The sequence below is a fragment of the Hydractinia symbiolongicarpus genome, chromosome 4 (genome assembly GCF_029227915.1).
Source record: "Hydractinia symbiolongicarpus strain clone_291-10 chromosome 4, HSymV2.1, whole genome shotgun sequence".
Taxonomy (NCBI): Eukaryota; Metazoa; Cnidaria; class Hydrozoa; order Anthoathecata; family Hydractiniidae; genus Hydractinia; species Hydractinia symbiolongicarpus.
In genome coordinates this window covers 15,735,272-15,760,066 of record NC_079878.1, presented here as the reverse complement: position 1 = coordinate 15,760,066, position 24,795 = coordinate 15,735,272, and the positions used below count along the sequence as shown (strand labels likewise).

The 24,795-nt window shown below is 30.7% G+C and overlaps 1 protein-coding gene across 5 annotated transcripts in view; it reads right to left on the bottom strand.

Annotated features, from left to right (window-relative positions):
* LOC130641573 (triple functional domain protein-like) overlaps nt 1-24,795 on the bottom strand; it is a 72,722-nt gene that overhangs the window by 21,977 nt on the left and 25,950 nt on the right. For 3 of the 5 annotated variants that reach the window (XM_057448436.1, XM_057448438.1, XM_057448437.1), the window contains exons 4-11: nt 20,638-20,731; nt 20,156-20,263; nt 13,883-13,996; nt 9,563-9,832; nt 9,246-9,368; nt 8,889-9,011; nt 8,225-8,416; nt 7,007-7,381 (exon numbers count right to left, since the gene is read on the bottom strand). In XM_057448436.1, the coding sequence (XP_057304419.1) occupies nt 7,007-7,381; nt 8,225-8,416; nt 8,889-9,011; nt 9,246-9,368; nt 9,563-9,832; nt 13,883-13,996; nt 20,156-20,263; nt 20,638-20,731 (1,399 nt within the window). Of the gene's footprint in view, nt 1-1,119; nt 1,275-7,006; nt 7,382-8,224; nt 8,417-8,888; nt 9,012-9,245; nt 9,369-9,562; nt 9,833-10,149; nt 10,891-13,882; nt 13,997-20,155; nt 20,264-20,637; nt 20,732-24,795 lie in introns of those variants that run through there. The other 2 variants (XM_057448439.1, XM_057448440.1) reach the window with 2 other exon arrangements.

Genomic DNA, 24,795 nt, shown 5'->3' with positions numbered 1-24,795 from the left:
AAATTACTTGGAAGGATTTTGTGAAACATCCACAAGAAACTGGGAATTCGATTTTTCTTTTTTTAATTTGCACTTCGAATATTCAAGGTATCATACTTGTTCTTAAACATGCAGAATATCAGTTGTTTTGAAATTTCACTGTGACAAAGAGCAAAATATTATTGGTCACTTCTTAACAGACTTTCTAGGGATAACAGTAAAGACATTTCAAGGCACTTCAACCCTCCTCAACAACAGTCCAACATAATCATGCATCAGAAAGGCTAAAGAGTGCCAACTCTTAGTACTTGACCATTGCTTTTACCTTTTAATTTGAATTGCAAGTTGAAAAATTCATGGTCTTACCCATTTGAAATCTTGAATATGTCTATATTGTTTTTACGTTTATTTTGTGTCAATTTGCTAAAAAACTTCTACTTAAAAACTCTGCCACCACTATGCACTGTTTTTGGCCTATTTGTTGCCCCTTAAAACATGTCTTCTTTTTATTTCTAATTAATTCTAAGAATTTGTTCTGTTTTCTTTCTTACATTACAATTTTTCGGGATATATAAAGGTCTTGCTTTTCGTTTAAACACCTTTTGTTAATTTCAAAAATCGTAATTTCTTTAATATTTTTATATTGCCACCCCCGATTAGCTTGTGTGTAAGGTATAGTTTAGAGCACTATCTATTATAGGTACACAACTATATACAAAAATATTAAAAATACTTCAGGTTGAATTCTGTGTAATATAGCTGAGTTGCGAATGTTTACAAAGTTCCATATATTAGGGTGCATCCTGACAGGCAAGAAACGAAGAACCACATAGAAAAATTGAATCTTTTTAGGAATATAAGGTTGAAAATGAATTGGAAAAAATTATCTTCCATGTTAAGAGCAGACATTACCAATTTTAGCGTCAGTGTTTTTTTACACTTAATATTTTCGATCGTTGCGGTCTGTTTTTTATAATTTTGCCTGTGCACATGTCCATTGTTCTCGAGGCAAAATCAAAACATTACGTCACGTTGCAACTCATCTATAAAATCTATCCTCAACTGCAAAACAAATGTTAAAAATATGCGGAGTACAAGATTGGATTTAACGCAACATAAACAAAACACCATATAACCTACCTTTCCAGGAGATGGAAGTGTATAAAAATCAACAAGATTCGACTGATGATAATTTTTACCAGCCATTGTTATATTTCAACACTTTTGCTATTTATATTATGTACTTCTAAATTTTATATTATCATTTATTTATTTTATTACTAAAACATAAGCACTTTAAAATTGCAAAGCTATTTTGCATTAAAAAGTTTCTCTTCTGTAGCAAAACAAAACATTGCAGCAGCCACATTGAATGAGCACAGGGAAGTAAACAGAAATATAACATCAAATGATCAACTATTGTTTAGTATTCATGTGCTTGCATAAAAAAACTTTAAATAAACAACTTTCGAAATGGAGTTCTTTTTATTTCTGTTTTACTGGACACTAACTTTTCATTATAAACTTTTTTCCACACTCAGAGCTGCATTCAAGCTCACAAAAAATTTTCTCTCTTTCTTTATACATCAATCATGCAGCAACTATCTTTGTAACACCTGTTTTAAACAACGGGTTCTCACATTCAACACAATTTCTCCATTCTCTCACTCTCAGAATAAAAGTCAATCAATCAACCAATACTCAATTATCTATCAGAAATTGATCTATTCTGAAAGCTGACATACATTAAGTTTGAAAAAAACACAAAGAAGAAAAGATGAAAAGAGCAACCCACTTTCAGAGCATTGGATAGTTTAATCTTTTTTTAATCAAAGTTTGTTTTTTCAAATGTCTAGGAGGGGGGAGAGGCGAGAATAAATAATTCATTGTGAAATTAACTTTTGATAACTAAAACAACAACAAAATCTTTATAAAAAAGTAAATTAAGGTTGAAAATATGATTTTTTTGAGAATATTAAAATTTAATTCAATTTATTCATTATCAAGATGTTTTTGAGTTGTTTTTTAACAGGCTTTATGGTAAAAATAAGAAAAAATAATCAGTTGTCAATTACTGTTCTTTGAGGTTTAAACAGAAATATGCATCAACCTTCATGATAAACATGCAAGCACATCTCAAAGGAAGTATTAGCGTATCCAAGTGTGTTTAAGAAGCAAAAATTCAAAAATTTCAACTGAAAATTCAACACAGGTTTTGACTGCAAGCCTCAGCCACAGCTATGTTGCTATCTTGTGGTTAACAAGCCATCATATCATCCTGCACAAACACTATGCAACACATTACACCTCAATGCACATTACGTCTACAAGAAGATCAATTTTTCATCATTATTCTGTTAAACCACTGATGCAAATTAATAATTTAATAAAAATGAGCAGTTCTATTTCTGTTTTATATTCCACCAAACTTTTTCTTTTCTTTATCATATACAGATGTATTTTGTTGCAATATAATAACTGAAACAGATACTCTGTCCACACCACAGAATGAAAGTCTAGGTAATGCTAATTAGACATGAGCATTATATTTGGTTCCCATTAGAGTAAAAAATGCATGGAAGTTTCCAATGGTTCTTTAAACCTTAAATAATGGTGTCAATTATGAAGAAATAAATATTGACTTTTAGAAATTTGCATTTGGACTTGAAATTTACATTTCCCAGTACTAACACAAACCTCCAAACATGACAACAATTTACATTGTAGCTTTTTTCAATAGACTTAAAGAACATTAAGAATCTAAGAAACTTCGCAGGAAAAAGAATTAGCAAATATTGTTAGTCATATTATCATAGTCCAGTGACTGAACCTTGCAGCTGTGTTCTTTGTACATCCGCACATTCCTATTATTATTATTTCTATTTTTATTCTACAATTAAATAGTTGAAAAATAAAAACAAAGAGGAACACAACATATGTTTTGTATTGAAAAAGAAAGTTGTGCAATTATTTTGTATTATTATTTAAATTGATAGCAGATATACAAGCAATATCATTTTTTATTTCATTTTTCACAATAACAAACTTACATGATTTGACAAGTTTTAAAGATGTAAAGTTATCACGGCTTATCCTTGCAGTAATTCTTAAAGGATAACTACGAAAAAAACCTATAATTAATCATTCTTACATATCACAAAACAGCATGGCACAAAAAAATTTAAATTTTTTCATTTTTTTGTGTCCAAATTTTGTCCCCCAAAATCGATAATTACATTAACGGTCACTGCCATTATAAAAAAAAGCCAAATTGATTTGTACATATTTTAATTGATTTGTGACGTCACGTGGCGTGTTTAGCTCACTAGGATTTGTAAGATAATGGATGAAGATTTAGTTACATCTTTGTCTTCTCAGAGGGATTCAAATTTATCACGAAGTTTGAGCGATGAAGAAGACAAGCTAAATTCTAGTAGACATTCATCCTTGTAGAAAAAATAATTTCCAAGAATTTGACAAGCGAAAACATGTAAATAGGAAAAAAAACCTTGACCTTGCTTTTGTTTTGCTTTGCTTTCACAAAAACGTAGCAAATTAAAGTATCTTTTGTTTACCAAGATGTTTTTATAGAAAAAATAACACAAGAAAAATTTTCTAATAAATTTGAATACACCTAACACTTATATTGATACACTCATTACTATATTCTGCGAGGGATATTTATTTCAAAACATGATGAACAAAATTACTTTCAGACAATCACAGGAGACACAGTTTTCCTGTTTAGTATTCCCTCACTTCATTTAATTAGAATGCGTTTGTCTACATCCCTGCGGAATTACATCACACAAATTAGTAATTTACCGAACAGAAAGCCCTCATTGACACTGTAATGGCGACTGTATGACTACTTTGACTTTAAGCTCACAAACATAAAAAAAGTTTACACAGTTCATATTTACACCATAAGGAACATTTTAAGCACAATGTCTTATCAATCGTTAGTTCTCCTTTACCTGCAATGACAGCACCAAAAAAAGACTAATGAGATATTTGTTATTTTTTAAAATTGTTTTCTTTGCCATAGTAGGATTATTATATAAAAGAACATATAAAATTTACAAATTTTTATTTACGAAAAGCTTTGTGTATTTTATTGTAAATTTTTTATGTTCTTTTATATAATAAGATATTTGTTACATCCTTGTTACTTTTGCATATACCGAGACAGTAAAAAAGCAGAGCAGAGAAAAGCATATGTCAGGACTTCAACAACTCTAATGATTTTTAAAATGCTGAAATGTTAAGGTTTTACAACGTACAATATTAAAAACAGGCTTGAGAATGAAAAGGCTAAAAAGTTGATCATCTGGTCGGCACAGACATGTTTGTTTATTTTATTGTTAAATGGATTTGCTTTTGCAGCTCACCTTATCTACGTAACATTACTGGCCTTATTATTTTTTTAAGGAAGATAATTGCTAACTAATAGTATTTAAACACTGAAGTGGAGAACGACAACAAGGAATAACTTAAAAAAGTAAATGTTTCAGATATTGTTCTGGCCAGTTCTTTGTATTGCCGGTTTGTGTCAGAAAAGTGATACAAAATTTAAGTCTGTTGCTTTGACGATTCTAAACCTTCGTACACAACCTACAGAAATTTAAAAAAAAAATTATTGGATCCAAATTTATTAAGAATTAACTTTTAAGAATTTTTTGTTACACATAATTAAATGCCAACAAAATAAAAATAGTTTGCTTCCAAAAAAGAGCAAAACAAGAAGCCATTAAATACTTTAATGCTCTAAGCTCAACATGAACATGAAGATACAGACTTTTAATTTACTTCATATTCTTCAATGGAACACTCCTGTTTTCTTATAAAAACAAAACCAAAAAGGCTGCAATATAGCTCCAATTCCATCTCAATATTTCATTTCCCATAGTCTAAAAGTATCTATGTTAGTAAATTTTGACATTTAATTTAATATACTTATATTTATTTATTTCATAATTTTAAAGAGCAACTTCAAAACAGCTTTAAAAAAATTTCTGTTAAATTTTTTTTGAAGAAATGAACCATCAAGTAAATTGAAAACAAAACCTCCTGATGATTGGTACAAATCATGTTAAAAACAGATACATCACAGGGGGTAAAAATAACACAATATAATTTATTAAGTACAGTTTGCCATGATGAAGAAACTTTACTCAAAGCATGAATTCAACCACCTGAATGGAAAGCCTTCAAAGGTATTCAGATAATTTTGATTCAACTTGATTAATTCACTTTCTTATCTGAAGGATTTGTTTAATAGCATTGACACTATTCATTGCTCATGTGAGAGACCATTTCAATGATTTACATCATCATGTCTATATAACTTAATAATTTAATCAGTAGCTGGCTATACTGTGCTAGAATTCATGTCATTTAACAACACACCTCTGGCATCAAGTGTATAAATTACACCAAAACTGTCAATAAAATAAACAAAAGGCATTATGAGAGAAAGTATCAATTTTGTCAAGAATAGGTTTTCCACTTTCCACAAACAAGCATTTTTTAGTTTGTATTTTGTCTTACTTACCAACTACAAGCCAAGCTACAAACCCGTGCAAAAAATGTGGAAACAGTGAATAGCTCAAATCACTGGTGCAGTAAAAAATTGTCCCTAAGACAAACATTGTATAAACAATAGATTTCATTGGAATAGGAACCTAGAAAATAGTTTAAAATATATTATCAATTGTTATCAATCCCTTTGCTGACACATTGTATTAGTTGTCCCCCTGAAGTGTTTTCTTTAACTTTTCTTATGCTTAACAAGGTTGTGAAATAATTAAACATATTTTACCCAATTAGACTGTGTGTTTCTATTACTATCACTTTCTCCTTATACTATAGTAATTAAAATTGAAATTTATTATACCTACTTCCAGTATATATGTGCATTATGCATCATGCTTTAAAAAAAATGCACCTACCTTAACAAAACAAAGAATATTCAGTAAAACAGTCTCACTAAAAAATCTCACACTAAAATGTTTAAAAATTAATGTTGGAGTTAAGAAATAGCTTTATGGTTGACATTTATAGAAGAAACAACAATAGATTGGTCAAAATCTCGAAGGCTTATGAATGAAATGCACATGATATTTCTGGGTAAATAATATTAATAATTTAGTTGCCTATAAGTAACAAACTGATTTAAAATCCAACTGGGAAGATCTTTTCATGCTGTAACCACAGTAAAAATTCATAGAAATGAGATTTTGTAAGAAAACGAAAGAGAGAGTTATTTCACTAAATGTCCCTCAATGATGTTATGTTATAGAAATACAAATAAATAACAAAAGTGCTGATGAGTACAACCAGAATAATAAAGTTAAAAAAGTTCACTTTCTTCAGCAAAGTGATCTCATAAGAAAAGTGAAAATAGTGTTCCCAGCAAAGTTTGTAGTCTGCCACAAAGATTAACCTATTCAGGTTAAACCTGAATTTTGATGTATTTGACGACATACAACACGGCTTATTAAAAAGGCCTCGCACAGATATGGACATATGCTATATTTATGACAATGTATGTGTGAAAAGCGTTTTTTGTGGTTCAATATTATTTTTAATGGACACAAAAAACTTTATCAATATGCAAGGAAAAATTTGAAGTTGAGATAAACAAGACATAATTAATGTTAATAAAAAAGGGTATTTAAACACCAATGTGGTTTGTTTCAAACTATGCAGTTGTGATTGGATAATTTATTGTTCCAGTAATTCTTCTTCTTTTTAATTTAATATAGATACTATTTTCCAACTATGGATAATTCAGACTAGTCATGAGCTCAAGGAAAAATCCATTGGAATTCACCCACGGCAGATTGTCTGTGGCATGATTTTTTTTCTCCTACACACATTTTTTAGACTAAAAGTACCATTATGTCAGTGGCTTTAGTTAACAAACATTATAAATTTGGAAACACAGTAATTATAATTATGCATTACCAACAAGAATGTTGGTTAAAACTGGTCATGCAAATATCAATAAAAAACGAATATTTACCTCTACACATTCTTCATTAAATACACTCAGTTTGTATTTCTGGTTATTGCGAACTTTTTGTTTCTCCCAGCATATATTTAATTGTTTATTTTGCTCATACATAATAACAATAACATCCATGACATGCGAAGCTGCGTCTGTGTAATCAGAAAGTCGAGAGCGTGCTTTCTCTTCACGGCTATCACCAATAGGAGATCTTTGCAAAGAACTCAGTAATTCTTTTGCCTCTTTGCTAACAGCTTCATACGAGTCTGTCATGGTTTGTCTCATATTGGACAGAGACGTATTTGTTGCATCAAGAGTAGCCTTAGATTCCACTGGCGTTTCTTCAAATGACTTTAACTCATCCACCCAGATCTTACTCTGACCCAAAAACTACAAATTAGATCCAAGATTGTTACATTACCTCAGATACTGATGTTCTTGAGATAAATACTGCGAGATAAAAGCTAATATATAGTTAAAAACATGCATCTTTTAATAGACAAAAGATATTTGTTGTGCTAACATTCTACAATATTGCATAATGTAACTGACAACTAAATGTCCATGCTTAATTAAACCAGGTTAAATATTAATACCCATGGTATTTAATAAAGTTATTATTTACTGCAGTGTGAAAAGCATTAAAATAATATTTTTCTGGTAGATTAGCAATGCTTCACCCTTGACATTGTCTCCAATACAGTCTTTCTAAGCCAGTTTTTTCACGCTGCTGCAAACTTGTGTTTCACGTTGGCCATTTTTTTTCTTAACAGTGAAATTTAGAGAAAAAATGAGAAAGTTTAAATTTATATCCAACTGAAAGAAAAGCCACATTTACATAAATTTGCTGATGTGAATCAAGGATTTTGTTAAAAATGTCAGCAATTATTGTTAATAAGCGTAAATTAGCCTGAAGAAGACTGGTGAAGAGCAATGAAAGAACAATAAAGTTGCAATGTTTACCAGCAAAGTTAGTGTTTCTTTCACAATTGTTTTTCTCTCCATGATATGTGAAACAAACTTTCACAGCAGAAACTTCCTTTTGGGTCTGTATTTTATTTTGAAAACATAAGCATAAATTTATGTTTCCGCAACAAATGTCCAAAAAAAAATTTAAAAAACAATCATGGTTGCACTAAAAACTTCAGTACTATGAAATGTTTCCTGTTTCTGTAAGCTGTACATTCTACCTGATTTAAAAAACATAAAGAACATCAATTAGGATTAGTATACCTGTTTACTACTTCGATGAAAAGAAACAGATGCTTCAAGCATTGCACTTCGCTGTTCAACAGCAGTGTAAAGTTTCTTCCACTCGTTTTCCAGTTTTGCTGATAAACGATCAATTAATTCCACATCAAAAAATTGCATTTCTTGCAATCGATTTGCAACTTGTAAAATATGGTCAATGTTGACTTGTACATCCTAATAAGAAAATCTATGATTAAAGATATCTCCAAAAAGGAGGACAGCCAGTAACCACCAATTTTTTAGAAATAATTAACCTCAAAGAAAACAAAAATTTGTGTGTGTGAGTAGGAACTCTTTCTACTTAATCTCGAAAAAAAATTCACTTGAAAAAATGTTTATGGATTTTGCACTTACACATTACCAGGTATCAAACAAGCGAAATTTTAAACGTTAAAAAAAATTGATTCCAGCAAAATGAAGCTAAGATTGTAAAGTAATTCCAGCCACAAAAAAATTTTAGTAAAACTTACTCCACTGATGACTTGAAAATTAGAAAGATACCTGTCAGGAAACACTGAGACTGAACAAATCATTTACAATAACATTCTAGGAGGAGATTCCGCTATAGGAGAAATTAGGAATAACAATATTCCATGAAGTCATTAGTTTGAATATTCACAAAACAACTATTGTAATTAATACTTACACCACAGTTTTCTTCAAATTGCTTGTGCTCTTCACGCAGCTCTTCAGCCATCTCTAAGTCCTCTCCAATCTCAGTAAAGTTATAAAGAAATTCATTGCGGTTTTCGTGAATCCATGTCAGCATCTATTATAAAAAATAACAACAGAATAAGCCTATGTAAAAGTAGTGCCCTTTAAAACATCAAAACACTGACATTAGTATGCAGATGCAGATGTTGCTAAATAACTGTAAAAACATGTGTTGTAACAGTTGTTTAGATACATTCAGTAGAGAAACACAATTATTATCTATATAATAAATGCCATAACAGAAATGCACATATATACTTTTTTGTGTTAAAACATTGTTATAGCTTACTTTTTCAGCATCTTGCTTAAATACATTAAATTGAAATCTTTGCTCAAGTTGGCCTTTTCGGCTAATCCATAGCTCCTTTAAGAACGTTCGCTGATCTGTTAATGTACCAATCATGCTACGCACCTACAATAGTCATTTCCAGAGTTTATTTTAACTTGATGAAGAATCAAGTAATGGACATTACTGTCAATTTAAAATAAATTGATCACATACAACCACAATTATTTTATATGAATTTGACTTCAAAAGTGACAAGAAAATTCTTGTTACATTTATAATAAAGCTATTTATAGCAAATTGTAGGGGTAAAATCTCACCTGATGCATAGAATTTTTATATTCATCTTTTAATTCCTCTTCAGTTGGACATTCACATGAGCTCTTTATTATATTCACAACTCTGTTAGCTTCTTCTGCTAGAATCTCAATTGGAGCTTTAACTATCCACTTGCGAACGTGTTGGTGATGATGAAGTTGTTCTCGTACACCATCAACAGTCACTGCAAAGTCGTCTTGAAGCAAGCTGCGTTTAATATCGTCCAGCTTAGATGACAATGCCATGGATTCAAATAGAAATTTTTCGAATGCCTAGGTCAAAACACCATTTTTACAGCGGTTTTTATTTTTAAAGCAATATACTGACATTTTTGTGTGCATAAAGTCTCACAATACTTAAAATTGCAGGTGGAAACTTATAATTTTTGAAGTAAAACGTGAAAATTTATTAAGATCTGCTTATTTTAATGTTAATTTTATAATTTTTTTTAACAGGGTTGTGGCACTGTGAAATATGTTGTACAAAAACATTTAATTCTTGTGTTTGTTTATCTTAACACTAAATTAGACAGTTTGCTATGGGGTGTGGTAAGGGGTTGAACCAAAACTACAACATTTGTCAAACATACATCAAAAATGATCTCATCAATGCCCTGTAACTTGAGGCTTACATCTGCATCCATTTTCATGACCCACAAGCTTCTCTTTCATCTCTCCAAATGCATTAAAATACCTTTTCTATGTATGTCTATATTTTGATCTTTCAAAAAGTAGAAACCAAAATGTATCAAAACACACTCCAACAACAACCCTTTTTCAGGATTGTGTGCAATTCCTTCCATGATTGTACGATTATCACTCAAGTCCAACAGTTAAGAAAGTTTACTTTTATTTAATTTAAATATTCCAGTAAAAAATCCAGTAAAATATGTTAGCAGACATAACACTAAACTTTCTTCTATACCTTTACTTCTAATTCTTCTCTCTCGCTCTCTCACTCTTGACACATAGTCCATTCACATAAACTTTTTAAAGGTCCCTCACATTCACCTGTGAAATGCACTCAAAAAGTGCAAACTATACACAAACCAAAAGATATTCTGTTTACATTTAGTTAGTGAACACTTTGGAGAAAATTAAAATAACAACAATACACAAATAGACAAACAATACAGTAGGAATAACAACAAAACAACACCAGCAAACATCAGCAGTAGCAAAACAACAATAAATCAAGTTACAAATGCTTGGACAAATTCTAAAATCTGAACAATAAAAAATAGACCAGAGATCAAAGGGAATAACCACTTAATTAGACATGCTGAAGCCTTAACTATACTTTTTAAACTCCACCCTACCAACACTCCAACACTTTGTCAATAAAATCCACACAATCTGTACTTATATTTACAATAAAATAAAATAAAAATTTCTTGACTTCTCAATGAATGCCGGTCCCACAACAATTTTTATAAACTTTATTTTATAACTGCTTTACTCTTCTGTTTCAATCTTAACATTTTATACAACATTTCATAATTTTATAAAAAGGTGGAAAAGAAAGATGAAAAAAAATATTTAAAGAGCAGATGGTTTGGATAAGAGTAAAAAATAAAGAATGAAAGTAACTTCATTATGTTTTCTTTTAAAAACAATCACATAAGGAGTTTCTTTCATACATAAACTCAGCTTTTTCTAAATTTAATATTTTTTCCTGGTATATAAAATTGATACAAATATTGATTTTGTCTACAATTTTTTCTAGTTTTTTTTTAAAAAATAAAATTTTCAAGTAATAATTGCTGTCCCCAAGAAACATTTGTGAGTATTGAGTATTGTTTTCACTCTTAACTTCCCCTGCAATAAAAAAAGAAAACATTTCCATTTCACATAATAATAAAAATTTTGCAAATGGATATAAAAATTCAAGCAATGAAGTCTAATAATACTTAGGAATAAAAAATAGTATTGTTCTCCATTACCCTCTGCAAAAAAAAACATTCAATCATTTATTTGCACAAGCAATATTACCCTTTTTTATGTATTTTTATCTAGCTTCACAATGGTAAATTCCTAAATAAGAAATAAGGAATGCTAGTTCATAAAATATTAAAGCAATTTTGAAAGTGACTCATGCAAAGACAACCCTAATAGCACAAAAAAAATTAGACTGACATAATGTTTAAAAGGGTTTTTGTGTGAACCAACCTTACGCAAAGCATGATCTAAAGTAAAAAAGGTGCTCTTTCAAGCAACCACAACAAAAACATTAAAAAAAACATTAATAACAACAATAATAATAACAATAACAATAACAACAATAACAACAATACCAATGACAGCAACAACAACAATAACAAAAATAATAACAACAACAATAATAACAACAAAAACATCAACATCAACAATAACACCAACACCAATACTACGACCATTGAAAAAATAATAGCAAAATAACAAGCATAAAATGATAGGTTGTCCTAAAAATATTAAAATTCTATACCAGTCTCACTTTAATTCTAACACTCCTCAAAAACTTCTCTTGTATCGTTTATCAAAGGCTCATGATATTGAATTTACTGTTTAGTAATAAAATTAACTTGTATGAAAGTATATTGCATGTGTAAAAACGAAAGGCATTGTTACTTAAATATCCAGCTGGTTTAATTTATTATAGTTTGTTTTAATTGTCTCTCTTTGTACTAATTAATTATCCTACTTATGTACCTCATGTGCTTAATTTTTCATCTTCTGTAATAATTGAAAATTATTTTCCCACAAAAAACAAACAAATAAATAAATCATAATTATATTGAGGGTGTAACTACATGTGTATTGTACAGAAGATACCCACCATCATAAAGGAAACACCAAAATCATTCATACACTACCATTATTAAAAGCGTTATGTATTTCTAAGATTCAATCAAAATGTTAGCATTGTGAATTTGTTTGTTTTCTCATTCGTTTAAACAGTCTTGTAACAGTTTTAAGGAAAATATAAACAGGCTTTGTGTCTGCTGGGAAAATCAAAACAACAACAGCTAATTATAACAGCTTAAATCGCACCAAATGTATTGATCAAGTTGAGATCACGAAGTCAATAATTAAATTTCATTAAAATCAGCCACCATACTGAAAATTTTACTAGTCAACAAGGACACAAAATAGGAGTCGTCAGTATGTCATGGGTTGTTTTCTTTAAGACACATTAATCATCAGAAGTTTATAATATCTAAAAATGGCACCGATATAATAAGCAGATTAACAATTAAGGTCTGATTATGATTCACACGTTTTTATGACATAGCAGCCTGTTGGTACAATAGATAAAATGTACTGCTTTGACATATTATGATAAAAAGTCAATATTTTTATAACTGTCAGACTCCATTACAAAACTCATTCTCATGACTTACAAAATGTAAACAAACAAACCCTTTTTACAACAAAAAAGTTTACTACTGTCAATTTCGTCATAACGTCTGTTGACATTTACATATCAATGACATCATAATTATTGAGAAAATTTTTCAAAGTTAGAAATTAAACTTAAACATATAATTACTGGTATACAGATTTTAATAATTTTAAAACACAAATATTTTTTTAATAGACACATGGAAGCCATTGATAGAAAAACCATGTGATTGAGATACAAAAGAAGGTTTAGAAGGAGTAATTGGTTTTATTTTAAACTGGGAAAGTTATGCAGTTTGGGGGGTAAAAGATATCCTTTTAAATGTAATTATTTATACAATAAAGTAAGAAGCATTAAATTTTACAAGTAACCCTGTGTGCTTTTGAGAAGACTTTAAAAAATAAACTAAAAAACAAAAGGTACTAAACTTCTAAAACAAACTGTTCTTCTTCAAAATTGTTTAAATTAAAAGAAATTAAAAAAGGTAAGGTTCAGAAGGTGTTGGGTCAAATATGAACTTAATTCTTTACAGTTTAATTTGTTTTTTAACTTCTATGTCCACAATAAAAAACAGATAAAGTTAAAATCAGCATGCCATATGGAGCGGGTAACAATTTCAAAATTACCAAGCATAAAACCCTGAATAATAAAAAATAAATGTTGATAAATTATCAACATAGAAATTTATTATTACAGCCTATTATTTAAATCACTACCAACCACTTGAAGTTTCCTATTAAATTCAATGGCACATGAAGAAAAGTAAAGACCAAATTCAGCAAAAACGTGAAAACCACATGAATCTTATTCTACAAAAATATCTACCTGAAAAAACAGGTATGTCAACAATAGGGTGAAAGATCATTAGTGTGTATTGGGCACTAAAAGACTAAACTATTTCAAAGTCAATGGGTTAAACACTTTAACCTATAAAAACATACCAATCTCATTGTGAACCAGTGTGAATGGATATAACTCCTATTGCCACCAAATTCTGTTGATAATTCATCCAATGTAATATACTTGACCAGGTTTTCACGTGTAACAATATTTACCTGAAAAACATTAAAAACCAAAACAAAATTACATATCATTTTAAGCAAAAAAAAATCACTGGCTCTCTAAGTGATCAGTTTTTATAATTTTTTTAATTTTGTATTAATTTGATGGTATAATAATTTAACAAGAAGCCCTGGGGGTTCAAAGAATTTCCGCTCTCTACCAAAATATTTGATGACAACCTACTAATTCGTTGTGTTATAGTGCCAAACATTCGAAGAGTTTTGGTGCATGAAGCTCTGAAGATAAAGCACCGAGTGACATTATATCTTATAACAACCGCAAACAAAACGCAATGTGTCATAATAAACTCACATTTTAAAAGAAATTGCTAACAAAAATACAGCCTATCATTCATGGTTGAAAGTCTTGCGGTTGAGACGTTTATGGTCTTAAACGGCATTTAGTTGACAAAAAATCATAAATTTGATGTGACCAACATTTTCAGCATACTTTCTTTATTAAAGACAATTAATTCTGATATATATAACAACCAAATCTCGGTATAGGTTACGGGAAATAGCAAAGCATGGTTTTCCTTTGTTATGTGGTGTCATTCGTAAAGAGTGAGCCAATGACATAAATTTTTAGGACTTACGTACAGGGCACTTTGGTTACACTCATAAGCACACGAAATGAACACATAAAATTTGGTACTTATTACAAAAATAACAATGGGTTTGTATACAAAAGAGAACAACCTCGATGTTGTTTGATGTTGTTCTTACAGGTAGCTTAGCTACTATAGTTACATTTAGGATTAAACTAGCATTTATTACTTAATACTCAGTAAAATAGGTCAAGTTTGAATATTAAACTTTTTCGCTATAGCTAGCTAGACTAAGCATGAAAGGACAAGGCTGAGCTTTTTAGCTGGGTTAAAAGTCAAAACTTAAAGAAGAAAATTACATCACATTTTTTAAGATTATACTAGCTACACATATTTTAGAACACCTGCAGGAAAATGCATTGTTCATCAAGTTACCCCATATGGCCAATATGAAAGATTTCATAAAAAGCATCAGAAACTTTTTTCATGTGGATTACTTTTACATTAACAAAAATTAAAAATTTGAAGATAAACTTTTACGATTTTGTCATTCATTAGTTTTCAAATTTCTCGCTGGAAATTTTTAAGCTTTAAAACCGGTGTCCCACGGTAACTTTTTCGTTCTTATCCTAATGTTAATACATAAGCTATGCAGGAACTTTTGCAGGAAAATAAAAACACATCAAGAGAAAAAGTTTGTTTTTAAAATATTATAAATAATTTCAAACCGATTAGTCCCTGCAGTCATTTGTCACTAAGTAAAAGTCCTATTACTTCAGTAAAAATTGAAATAATGACTTGAAACTTAGTATTACATGTTTTTAGACCAGTTTGATGAAATGAACCCAAAAATTTTTTTTTACTACTATCATAGTTTCTCAGTTCTTAATTTTGGCCATTTTTGGAGACGCCGATAAACTTTTTTTGACAGCATATCAGTTTTGACAAGCCATGTGTACAGATAACATTCTAAGTGATTCTCAGGATTAAAAATAATTCCAACAGATAAAATGTGTCCCAGGTTTAGGACCAAATGCCTTATCCAGCTCAGATAAAGTGGGAATGTGCTTCTGAAGCACAGTGCTAAATACATTATCTAAATTTTATGCCGTATAAATACAAAGTGGTTAGAAAGTTATTTTTTTGTCCACCTGGATCTGCAACACGTTTACTTTGCACTAATCGCCCAGTCTGCTGCCACTCACAATTAATTTTTGAATATCCACAGGAACTTTTTATGCAAAATAAAAAATGCTAAACAACTGTATTTGCTTTGCAGAAGTAACAATAGGCTTATCTTTATCATAAGTCCTTTGAATGTTGGTTTATGAAAAAGAAATTCTTAATGCTACAAGTGCTCCACTGGATTTGTAACACATTACACTAAGTGTCCTCCATGTGAAACAGTTTACACTTTACTAAGTCTTAACATGAAGACTTTAGGTCTTCCCACTTCAAGCGAATATTACTTCTGGCTATACTTTCCCAAATTTTGTTATTTCATAAAAGAAAACTGAAAATCTACATAATTTATTTATGAAATATAGGTTTCAGTTTGTCGTGGAAACATGTTTACCAACATGCAATGTCTTGCATACCTAACTAGCTATATACTCAAGTCTTGAATGTTCACTGCTATGGGAGGTCCAAATAACTACCTAGCTATTTTTATTTAAAATGACAGAATGCTTTGAAAATCTTTTGTGCAGCTAGCTACATTAAAGTAATATATTTAGCTCTTGTACTTTATCACTTATTTATTTAATAACAAATGTTCCCTGGAGTGCTGGCATGGTACTGGCTAGAGGTAGCTTAAAATCACAAAATAAATATTATTCAGATGTGACCATCCCTCATCATCAGACATCGGAAAGGCGTTTCTGTTCTTTACTTCTCATTGTGGGGTACTTCAAATTCTGTAAATCCAATGAAAAAAAATTACTTAAGAATTCCTCTTCTTTCCCTTGCACTACTCATGGCATTTCTTTGCATTCCTTTAGTTTTAAGCCACGATCCCTGAGCTTCCAACCCGTCTTAGTCACATGTTTCAGCGCTAGCCAAAGTGACGGACAACGTTGAGGAACTCTGGGTAATTTTGAAAAAATGTGGTTCTGCCTTATGATTTTCAATTATTTGCTGCTGATATCAGCATATTTTGGCCCTCGGGTGCCACACCTCCGTACATATAGGAGTTAATTATCTTTAACTGTGCCAATTTTTGTCGAAAATAAAGTAGTTTTAATTTTTGGACAAATTTTGGCCTGAAATGACATTTAGGTGACAAAAAATCAAACTTTTGTATCATCATCATTTCCAGCATACTTTATTTGTTAACTGTGCCAAATTTGGCCGAAAATGAAGTGGTTTTAATTTTCGGACCAATTTTGGCCTAAAATGGCATTTAGGTGACAAAAATAAAAATTTTGAGCATACTTTTTTGTTAACTTTGCCAATTTTTGTCAAAAATAAAGTAGTTTTAATTTTTGCACCAATATTGGCCTAAAATGACATTTAAGGTGACAAAAAAACAAAATTTTGATGTCACCATCATGTTCAGCATACCTTTTTTGTTAACTGTGCCAATTCTTGTCAAAAATAAAGTAGTTTTAATTTTTGAACAAGTTTTGGCCTAAAATGACATTTAGGTGACTAAAAACCAAAATTTTGATGTCACCATCATGTTCAGCATACTTTTTTTGTTAACTGTGCCAATTCTTGTCAAAAATAAAGTAGTTTTAATTTTTGGACCAACTTTCGCCTAAAATGATATTTAGGTAACAAGAAATCAAAATTTTGATGTCACCATCATGTTCAGCATACTTTATTTGTTAACTGTGCCAAATTTTGTTGAAAATAAAGTAGTTTTAATTTTTGAACAAATTTTGGCCTAAAATGACATTTAGGTGGGAAAAATCAAAATTATGATGTCACCATTATGTTCATCATCATCATCATCATCATTCTCGGCTTAACGTCCGTTTTCCATGCTAGCATGGGTTGGACGGGGTATATTAATGACCCTCTTTCAATCTGATCTAGACTGTGTTAGATCTAAACTCAACTTCCTCTCTATCAAGTCTGTCCTTATAACCTCCTGCCAAGTCTTTCTCGGTCTGCCTCTGGGCTTTGCCCCAGGAACTATCAAGTCTCTACACTTTCTTACCCAATTATCCTCCTCCATTCTTTCCAAGTGCCCCAGCCAATTCAATCTTCTTATCTGGATAACATCTTTAATTCTACAGAGACTTAGCCTGCTTCTTAGCTCATCTGAACTCTTTCTGTCTCTCAGACTGGCATTACACATCCACCTAACCATTCTCATATCATTCCTTTCTAAACAGTCAAGATCTTCCTGCTTCACTGCCCATGTCTCACTACCGTACAACATAACACTTCTTACACAGGCCTCATACAACCTACCTTTTACCTCAATTGACAGGACTCTGCTAGTCAATAAAGGAAGTAACTCTCTAAACTTTTTCCAAGCAGAACCTATCCTGCAAGTAACACTTCTTCCAACACCCCCTTCACTGCCCAACATATCACCTAAGTAACTGAAGTTCTTAACTATCTCTAACGAGCCACTGTTGTACATCATTAAAGCTGGAAATACTTCATTCTCTATAATCTCACCTTTGCAACGCTTGCATACAAACTGTATGCCAGCTCTTAACCTTCCACTAATACTACTGCACTTCTTATGTACCCAATGCTTGCAAGTCTGACAAAAAATTGAGTTACTACCAACCCCTTTCCTGCAAACTCCACAAGGCCACTTTCCAACTACAAGGTCACACTTGGCTGCAATGCTACTTATCATGACTTTAGACTTTGCTGTGTTTACCTTCAGCCCTTTCTCTTCTAGTCCTTTCTTCCACTTCTCAAACTTTTCAACTAATTCTTCCATCGACTCTGCTATGAGAACCAAATCATCTGCATACAATAACTCCCATGGGCAACCTGTTCTGAACTCCATCGACAGCGCTTCTAAGACTAGAATAAACAACAAAGGACTAAGTACAGAACCCTGATGTACACCAACATTTACACTAAATTCATCACTAAGTGAATCGTTAATCCTGACACGACTTCTAGCATTGCTGTACATAGACTGAACCATCGTAACTAGCCACTCATCCACACCTAATTTTCTCATAGCCCACCAAATAACTTTACGTGGCACTCTATCAAAAGCTTTCTCTAAATCTACAAAGGCAAAATAGAGTTTCTTTCTCTTTCCTAAATACTTTTCCTGAAGCTGTCTGAGTAAAAATATTGCATCTGTAGTGCCACGCCCTGGAACAAAACCAAATTGCATCTTATCTATATCAATTCTTTCTCTAAGTAACTTATCAATCACTCTTTCAATAACTTTCATTACTTGATCAACCAACTTCAAACCTCTATAGTACCCCCTTCTAATGCATCACCCTTGCCCTTGAAACAATTCACTATTACACTCGACTGCCACTCACTCGGAATAGCACCATCCTTTATAATCTGGTTAGTAAGACTTGTAATAAGCTCAACTCCAATATATCCATATGCTTTGGATGCTTTGGATGCTTTGGATCATACCTTTTTTGTTAAGTGTGCCAAATTTTGTCCAATTTTGGCCTGAAACATCATTTAGATGATTTCCCAGTTTTTAGGGAGCTTGGGTACGAAGTTTTAATCTGTGACGTTCAATTGACCATTTGGGACAGGGTTAGTTAGTCAGTTATACCAATACTATCCTCCTCTCAGATGAACGTGAAATCCCAGGGTCGATTTTTTCTCAAAAAATGCTCCGAAAGAAAAAAACGACGGTTTTAAAGAATTTCCTACGCCTTCGGGCGCGGAAATTCAATTATTAAAATTTGCTAACAATATGGTTATGAGAACTGTAAAAATTATGCTCGCGGTTGTATATTGTCATATTTTATGATCAATTTAGCTTACTTTAATAACAGCAAAAATACAGCGAAGAATTTTATTGTTGCACAAATTTTATACTACTCATACCAATACGCTCTTGTATCATTTTTTACTTTAGTCTCAACAAATTTATGATCACTTACATAAGCCTGACTCGTCGACTCACGTGGAATTTTTTGCCATAAAATTCTGCTCAAAATATCTTCTAAGAAAATGGCAGTTTCAGTCTATTTCTTGAAATTGTCAACTGGACTTTAGCCAGCCAGCTGTGAAAATTCTACTTTTGCAGATACATAGGCTAAGTAGGCAGTCTTTAAAAAATGCTTCGTCACACTTTCTAACATTGATGTTAGAAAGTGTCAATTTTTTGATATACCCTTGCATTTTGTTGACCACTGTAACTTAATTCTGTCAAACATTGTCCAATACTTCAACTGGTTAAAGGACCTGTGGAAAAATCCACTTAGGCAGAAGAACTCTCAGAAAGATAATTTACTTTAAAATTTCAATCAGACCAGATCAGAGTTTATATAAATTAAACACTTACCAAAATAAATTAGAGGATGTGTTTTCCATGAACAGTTAAAGAAATATTAATGTTTTTTGATGACAAATACAATAATTATTCAGTAATTATTTTCTGCATGACAGAACTATTAAAAAAAATACAATTAATTTTCAAAGTTACCTCAAATTTATATTTTGTGCTGTTAAGTGATGATGTTGACAACAGTCTCTCACGATAACCTTCAGGTTTGATTGCATATATTTGTTGCACTTTGTATGGAAAAAAATCCTAAAAAAAGAACTGATGATTAACAAATAAGACAAGTAATAAAAAAGCAATACTTGCAAAATTTATAATATAAAATGATAATCAAACATTGAGGCTATCCATTGAAGACAGTTTTAATTTTAGAATAGTATTGCAAATAACCTTTTATAAGAAATTTATTGTTCTTCCTATAACACTGCTCAACTATTGGCCTGTGCATTGACTGATATAGCATAGAACAGGACAAATTATCCAAATTATCCAAATTTTGAGTTTCTGAAAACATTTTCCACCTCAGGAATATCTGGCCACCTAAGTGGGTTTGCACAGTTCAACAATTTGTTAATAAGCAACAGAATCATAAATTTCCGAGGATTAAAATTTTTAAAAATTACCTGTAAAACTTTTATCAAAGGTTTAATGGTACCATACGGTGGTTTAGGCTTCAGGAAAACCAGAAAACTAAAACCATTGTCTTTATCTTCAGCACTAGATATGAAATCAGACAAATAAACTAAAAAATTTATTAAATGCACAAACGCTAACAAAAAAATTTAGAAACTTGGATGCCATGTTTGAAACAAGCTTAAAAATTGTCTTTGACACATTACAATTTTTAAATCAATTGTCTAGATAAGTATAAATGATTTACTTATGTAACAGAATACTACGACACATAGTATAGTTTGTCACTTAAGTACATAACTAAATTGAAAGTACCTATATAATGTAGTCGGGCGATACTCCAACTCTTTTTGCTTACAATTGATCATTGGAAACACACTGGAACTTTTTCATAATTATTAAAAATCCTGAATGTTTTAACTAATAGTGGGGTAACAATAGGCCGGGTATGCTTGTTTGTTTAATAAAAACGAACAATACAAAATTTCCACAAAACCTAGCTATATCTTGCCACAAATTTACCAATGTGCACTTATTTTTGCTGACTATTAATTTTAAAAACTTTTCAGCTATGAGGATAAGCTATAACATGTGTTCTTATTTGAACTAAAAGTTGCATGGAAGTTATTTTGAAAAGGAATTTTTTTTCTCTTTTTTCAGGCATTTAATCCAGACTGATACCTTGTTTCTGTCTGTCGTGTCAGATTTGGTGCATCAGAAATAGTTTAAAAGAGAAGTTTTAGTGATGTACTACTCAGACAGGAGGTTGGAGCATAGAGGATTTCACCTGAAGAATTCCGTACTTGGGATCTTGCAGAATTGAAGTTTTGCATTGGTAAAGGTAGTACAAAAGGGACTGCCATTTACACCAAGAATTTCCACCCATATATTGAAAAGTTGTGATTAGAGTTAAAACGTATAACTTGTGCGAATAACTTAAGTAAATTAAATTAATAATTTGTGTTTACAAGTTAAGAGTGGGAACTAAGGATAAATATTCTTTCAAAGAATTTTACAAATCTAATTATTTGTCATATATATTTAAAATACGTCACTGTGTCAACATTTTTTAGATAAATTAATTATCTCTCATTGTCAGCAAAAAAGATAAGATTCTACCACAGTGCCCAAATTTTGTGCTGGTGACTAAAATACTTGAAAGTATTTTGACTGAATTTTTGTTAATTTGAGTTGGTACCTTAATTACCACTGACAATAGTTCTTGTTTTGGCCATGACGGGCAATATATTTTATTCAAAGCATTTTCATAAGGTCAATTTGTATAAAGACATATTTGGTTGGGGCTTGAATTATTCACAAAAAGAGAGACAGAGAAGACATTGAAATGCTAACATATTATAGCTTTAATTATTACCTTACTTAAAAATTGTTACAGAACTTTTTTGGAAACTAAAATGCAGAACATAGTAAGTTCCCCAGTATCAAAAAAAGTTCCAAGACTTTACCAGTAAACTTCAGATCTCACTGTGATCACCAGGATTTTCCAGAAAAAGAATTATACTGTTTTGTTCTTGAACAATGGCTGTAAGTTATATTTTACTGACATCTACATATATTAGGCACATATGGTTAGTTATTATGCAACATGTGCTTATAAATATTTTACTTCTAAGGTGGGTTTTCTTTATAGAAACTAGAATGGTTGTAAAATACAACAAGATGCAGATGCTACATAAAATATCTCGCTATTAAAAAGATGAAACTACATTACATTCACAATAGTGCTGTTGTTTAATTAACATATACAATTTTGCTCAAATAAATGCAATAGTGGTAAAAAAATATGTTTTGTATCAATTAACACACCAAAAAAGCAAAGACCGAAAAACATAAAGGTTACCAATTTCCATTAAATATTAAATATTTACAAATCAGTTCTGTCGCAATAGCCTGGTTGGTTAGTAGGTTGCACTTAGATGCAATGTTCTGCTGCACAGCTGGTTCAAATCTTCCTAAGTGACGTTTTTCTAAAGTAAAACTCTGTGAACGAAACCTCATTGATGACCTTGCAAGTGGTGCATGTTTGGATATTTTAAAAATTATCAAAGTTTCTTACGAACTTCCCCTGTCTTAAATTCGTAATAAAAATTATTTAAAAATTTAAAAATTATTGAGCAGCGGGACATGCAGACCTTGAAAAACAAAAGTAACAATAAGATTCCGTTACCCCTGTACACCGCGCTATTCTTTTGGCGTGGGGAACATACGAAGAGCAAGTTCCATAAAAGTTCTCGGCAGGGAATTTAAACCCATGTAGGAAAAATTGTGAGTAAAGTCATGTATTAAACTTTGTAAAATATTTAATGTATATTAAAATACAGAAAGTTGAACTACGGCTGATCACGATATTTAACATTACAATGCTAACTACGCTAAGGATTGATCATGAAATTTATTACTTAAAATGTTACTATGAAAGGTTTTTTTATTTTACCTTTTATTTGAGTTATTTTTTAACTTTAGTTCTCAAGAATACGACTATGAAAAGAATAAAATATGGTAGGAAGTGTTTACATACTTACATTACTTTACGTATGCCCAAAACAAATGACTTAAAAACACACATTTAAAATTCAATCTGAACAAATTTTATTTTGTGTTGAATGTTATTCTAACCTATTCTAACCTATTGTTATTGACATGTTTTTTACAATCTAGGAATGAATTAATAAAATGCTGTTAAAAACAGTAAAAAAATGTTATAATTAAATTTGGATGATATTCTTCTCCTTTTTTCTTTTTTTTTATCTTTCTTACTTTCAAACAACAACAAAACATGAAAAAATATAAAAAAATACAATTAATAAGGCACATAAAACGTTGTCCTCCCCATTACTACCACTCATTTTATTGACACAATAAGATTGCAAAGATGAAAATAGATAATAAAACTATAAAACATGAGAAAAGAATCTTCCGTATATGGTTGTTACGGACCATCTGTAATAACCATTAAATTGTTTATTTTATTAGAAAATGATTTATCAAAATAAAAAATAATATTATGACACTAGTTGATAAGGCCTAGTGAAAAATCACTTAGGCAAAAGGCCATTAAAAAAAAAGTTGCTTTAGATGTTTTGCTGACGTAAGCAATGCATATACAAAAAAATGTTCTTAAAATCTTACACAAAATGTCAACAAAAATAAAAAAAGAACAGCTTGCAAGGTGTAAAATCTAGTTGATAAAAAGTTACAACAAACGACACTCACAACATCGACACTCACAACACCAATACTCACAAAACCGACAGTAAGAACACCAACAGTCACAACACAGATAATAACAATGTCAAAAATAACAAATCTCATATATGTACATCTTCTAAGTGATTATGTTGAAAACCCTCAATATTTTATTCTGAAATGTCAAAAAGTTGGCCTGCAAGAGTTAGCATAAATCAACAAAAATAAGTTCTTTACACATTTTAAATATTGTCTTTCCCTTAAAAGCTTATACAAAAATATGAAAAAGCCATAGTTTAGAAAACATTAAATGTAAATCTACAAAAATCAGTTATTTCAGTTGCATATCATTCTCTCCCACAAAAATTTACACAAAATGTAAAAATATACCAGTTAAGAACACAAAATTTTTTTTCTTTTATATGATGATCTGTACTGCCCTTTACAAACAATTCTGAACCTAAATGTCAAAAAATCAATAAGCAAAGATTAAACTTGAATTAAAAAAAATAATTATTTTGGAAACATTGTATACGGTTTGTAAACAAAAGTTTACACAAAATGTAAAACAGATTGGTTTTTGAGAAACACATCTAAATCAACAAAAATAATTTTATTCAGCATGTCGTATATTGCCATTACCCATCAATCTTCCACAAAAAGGTTATGAAACACACCAACATTTAGAAAAATCAGTCATTTCAGAGATTACAAAATCAGAAACAAAACAATAATAAATAACTTAACACACACACACACTTTAAATTCTATAAAATCCGTTCCACTTGTCATATTGCATGTGGTCCCCCTTGTAAAGTGCACAGGTAATGTGAAAAAAATTATAGATGAATTCCAGTGTGACGTCATTTGTTTACTTTTTAGCGGTAAGCTCCTTGGCTCTGGCTTTCGTGTGGCAGGAAAAAAATGCTGGGATTTCAGGC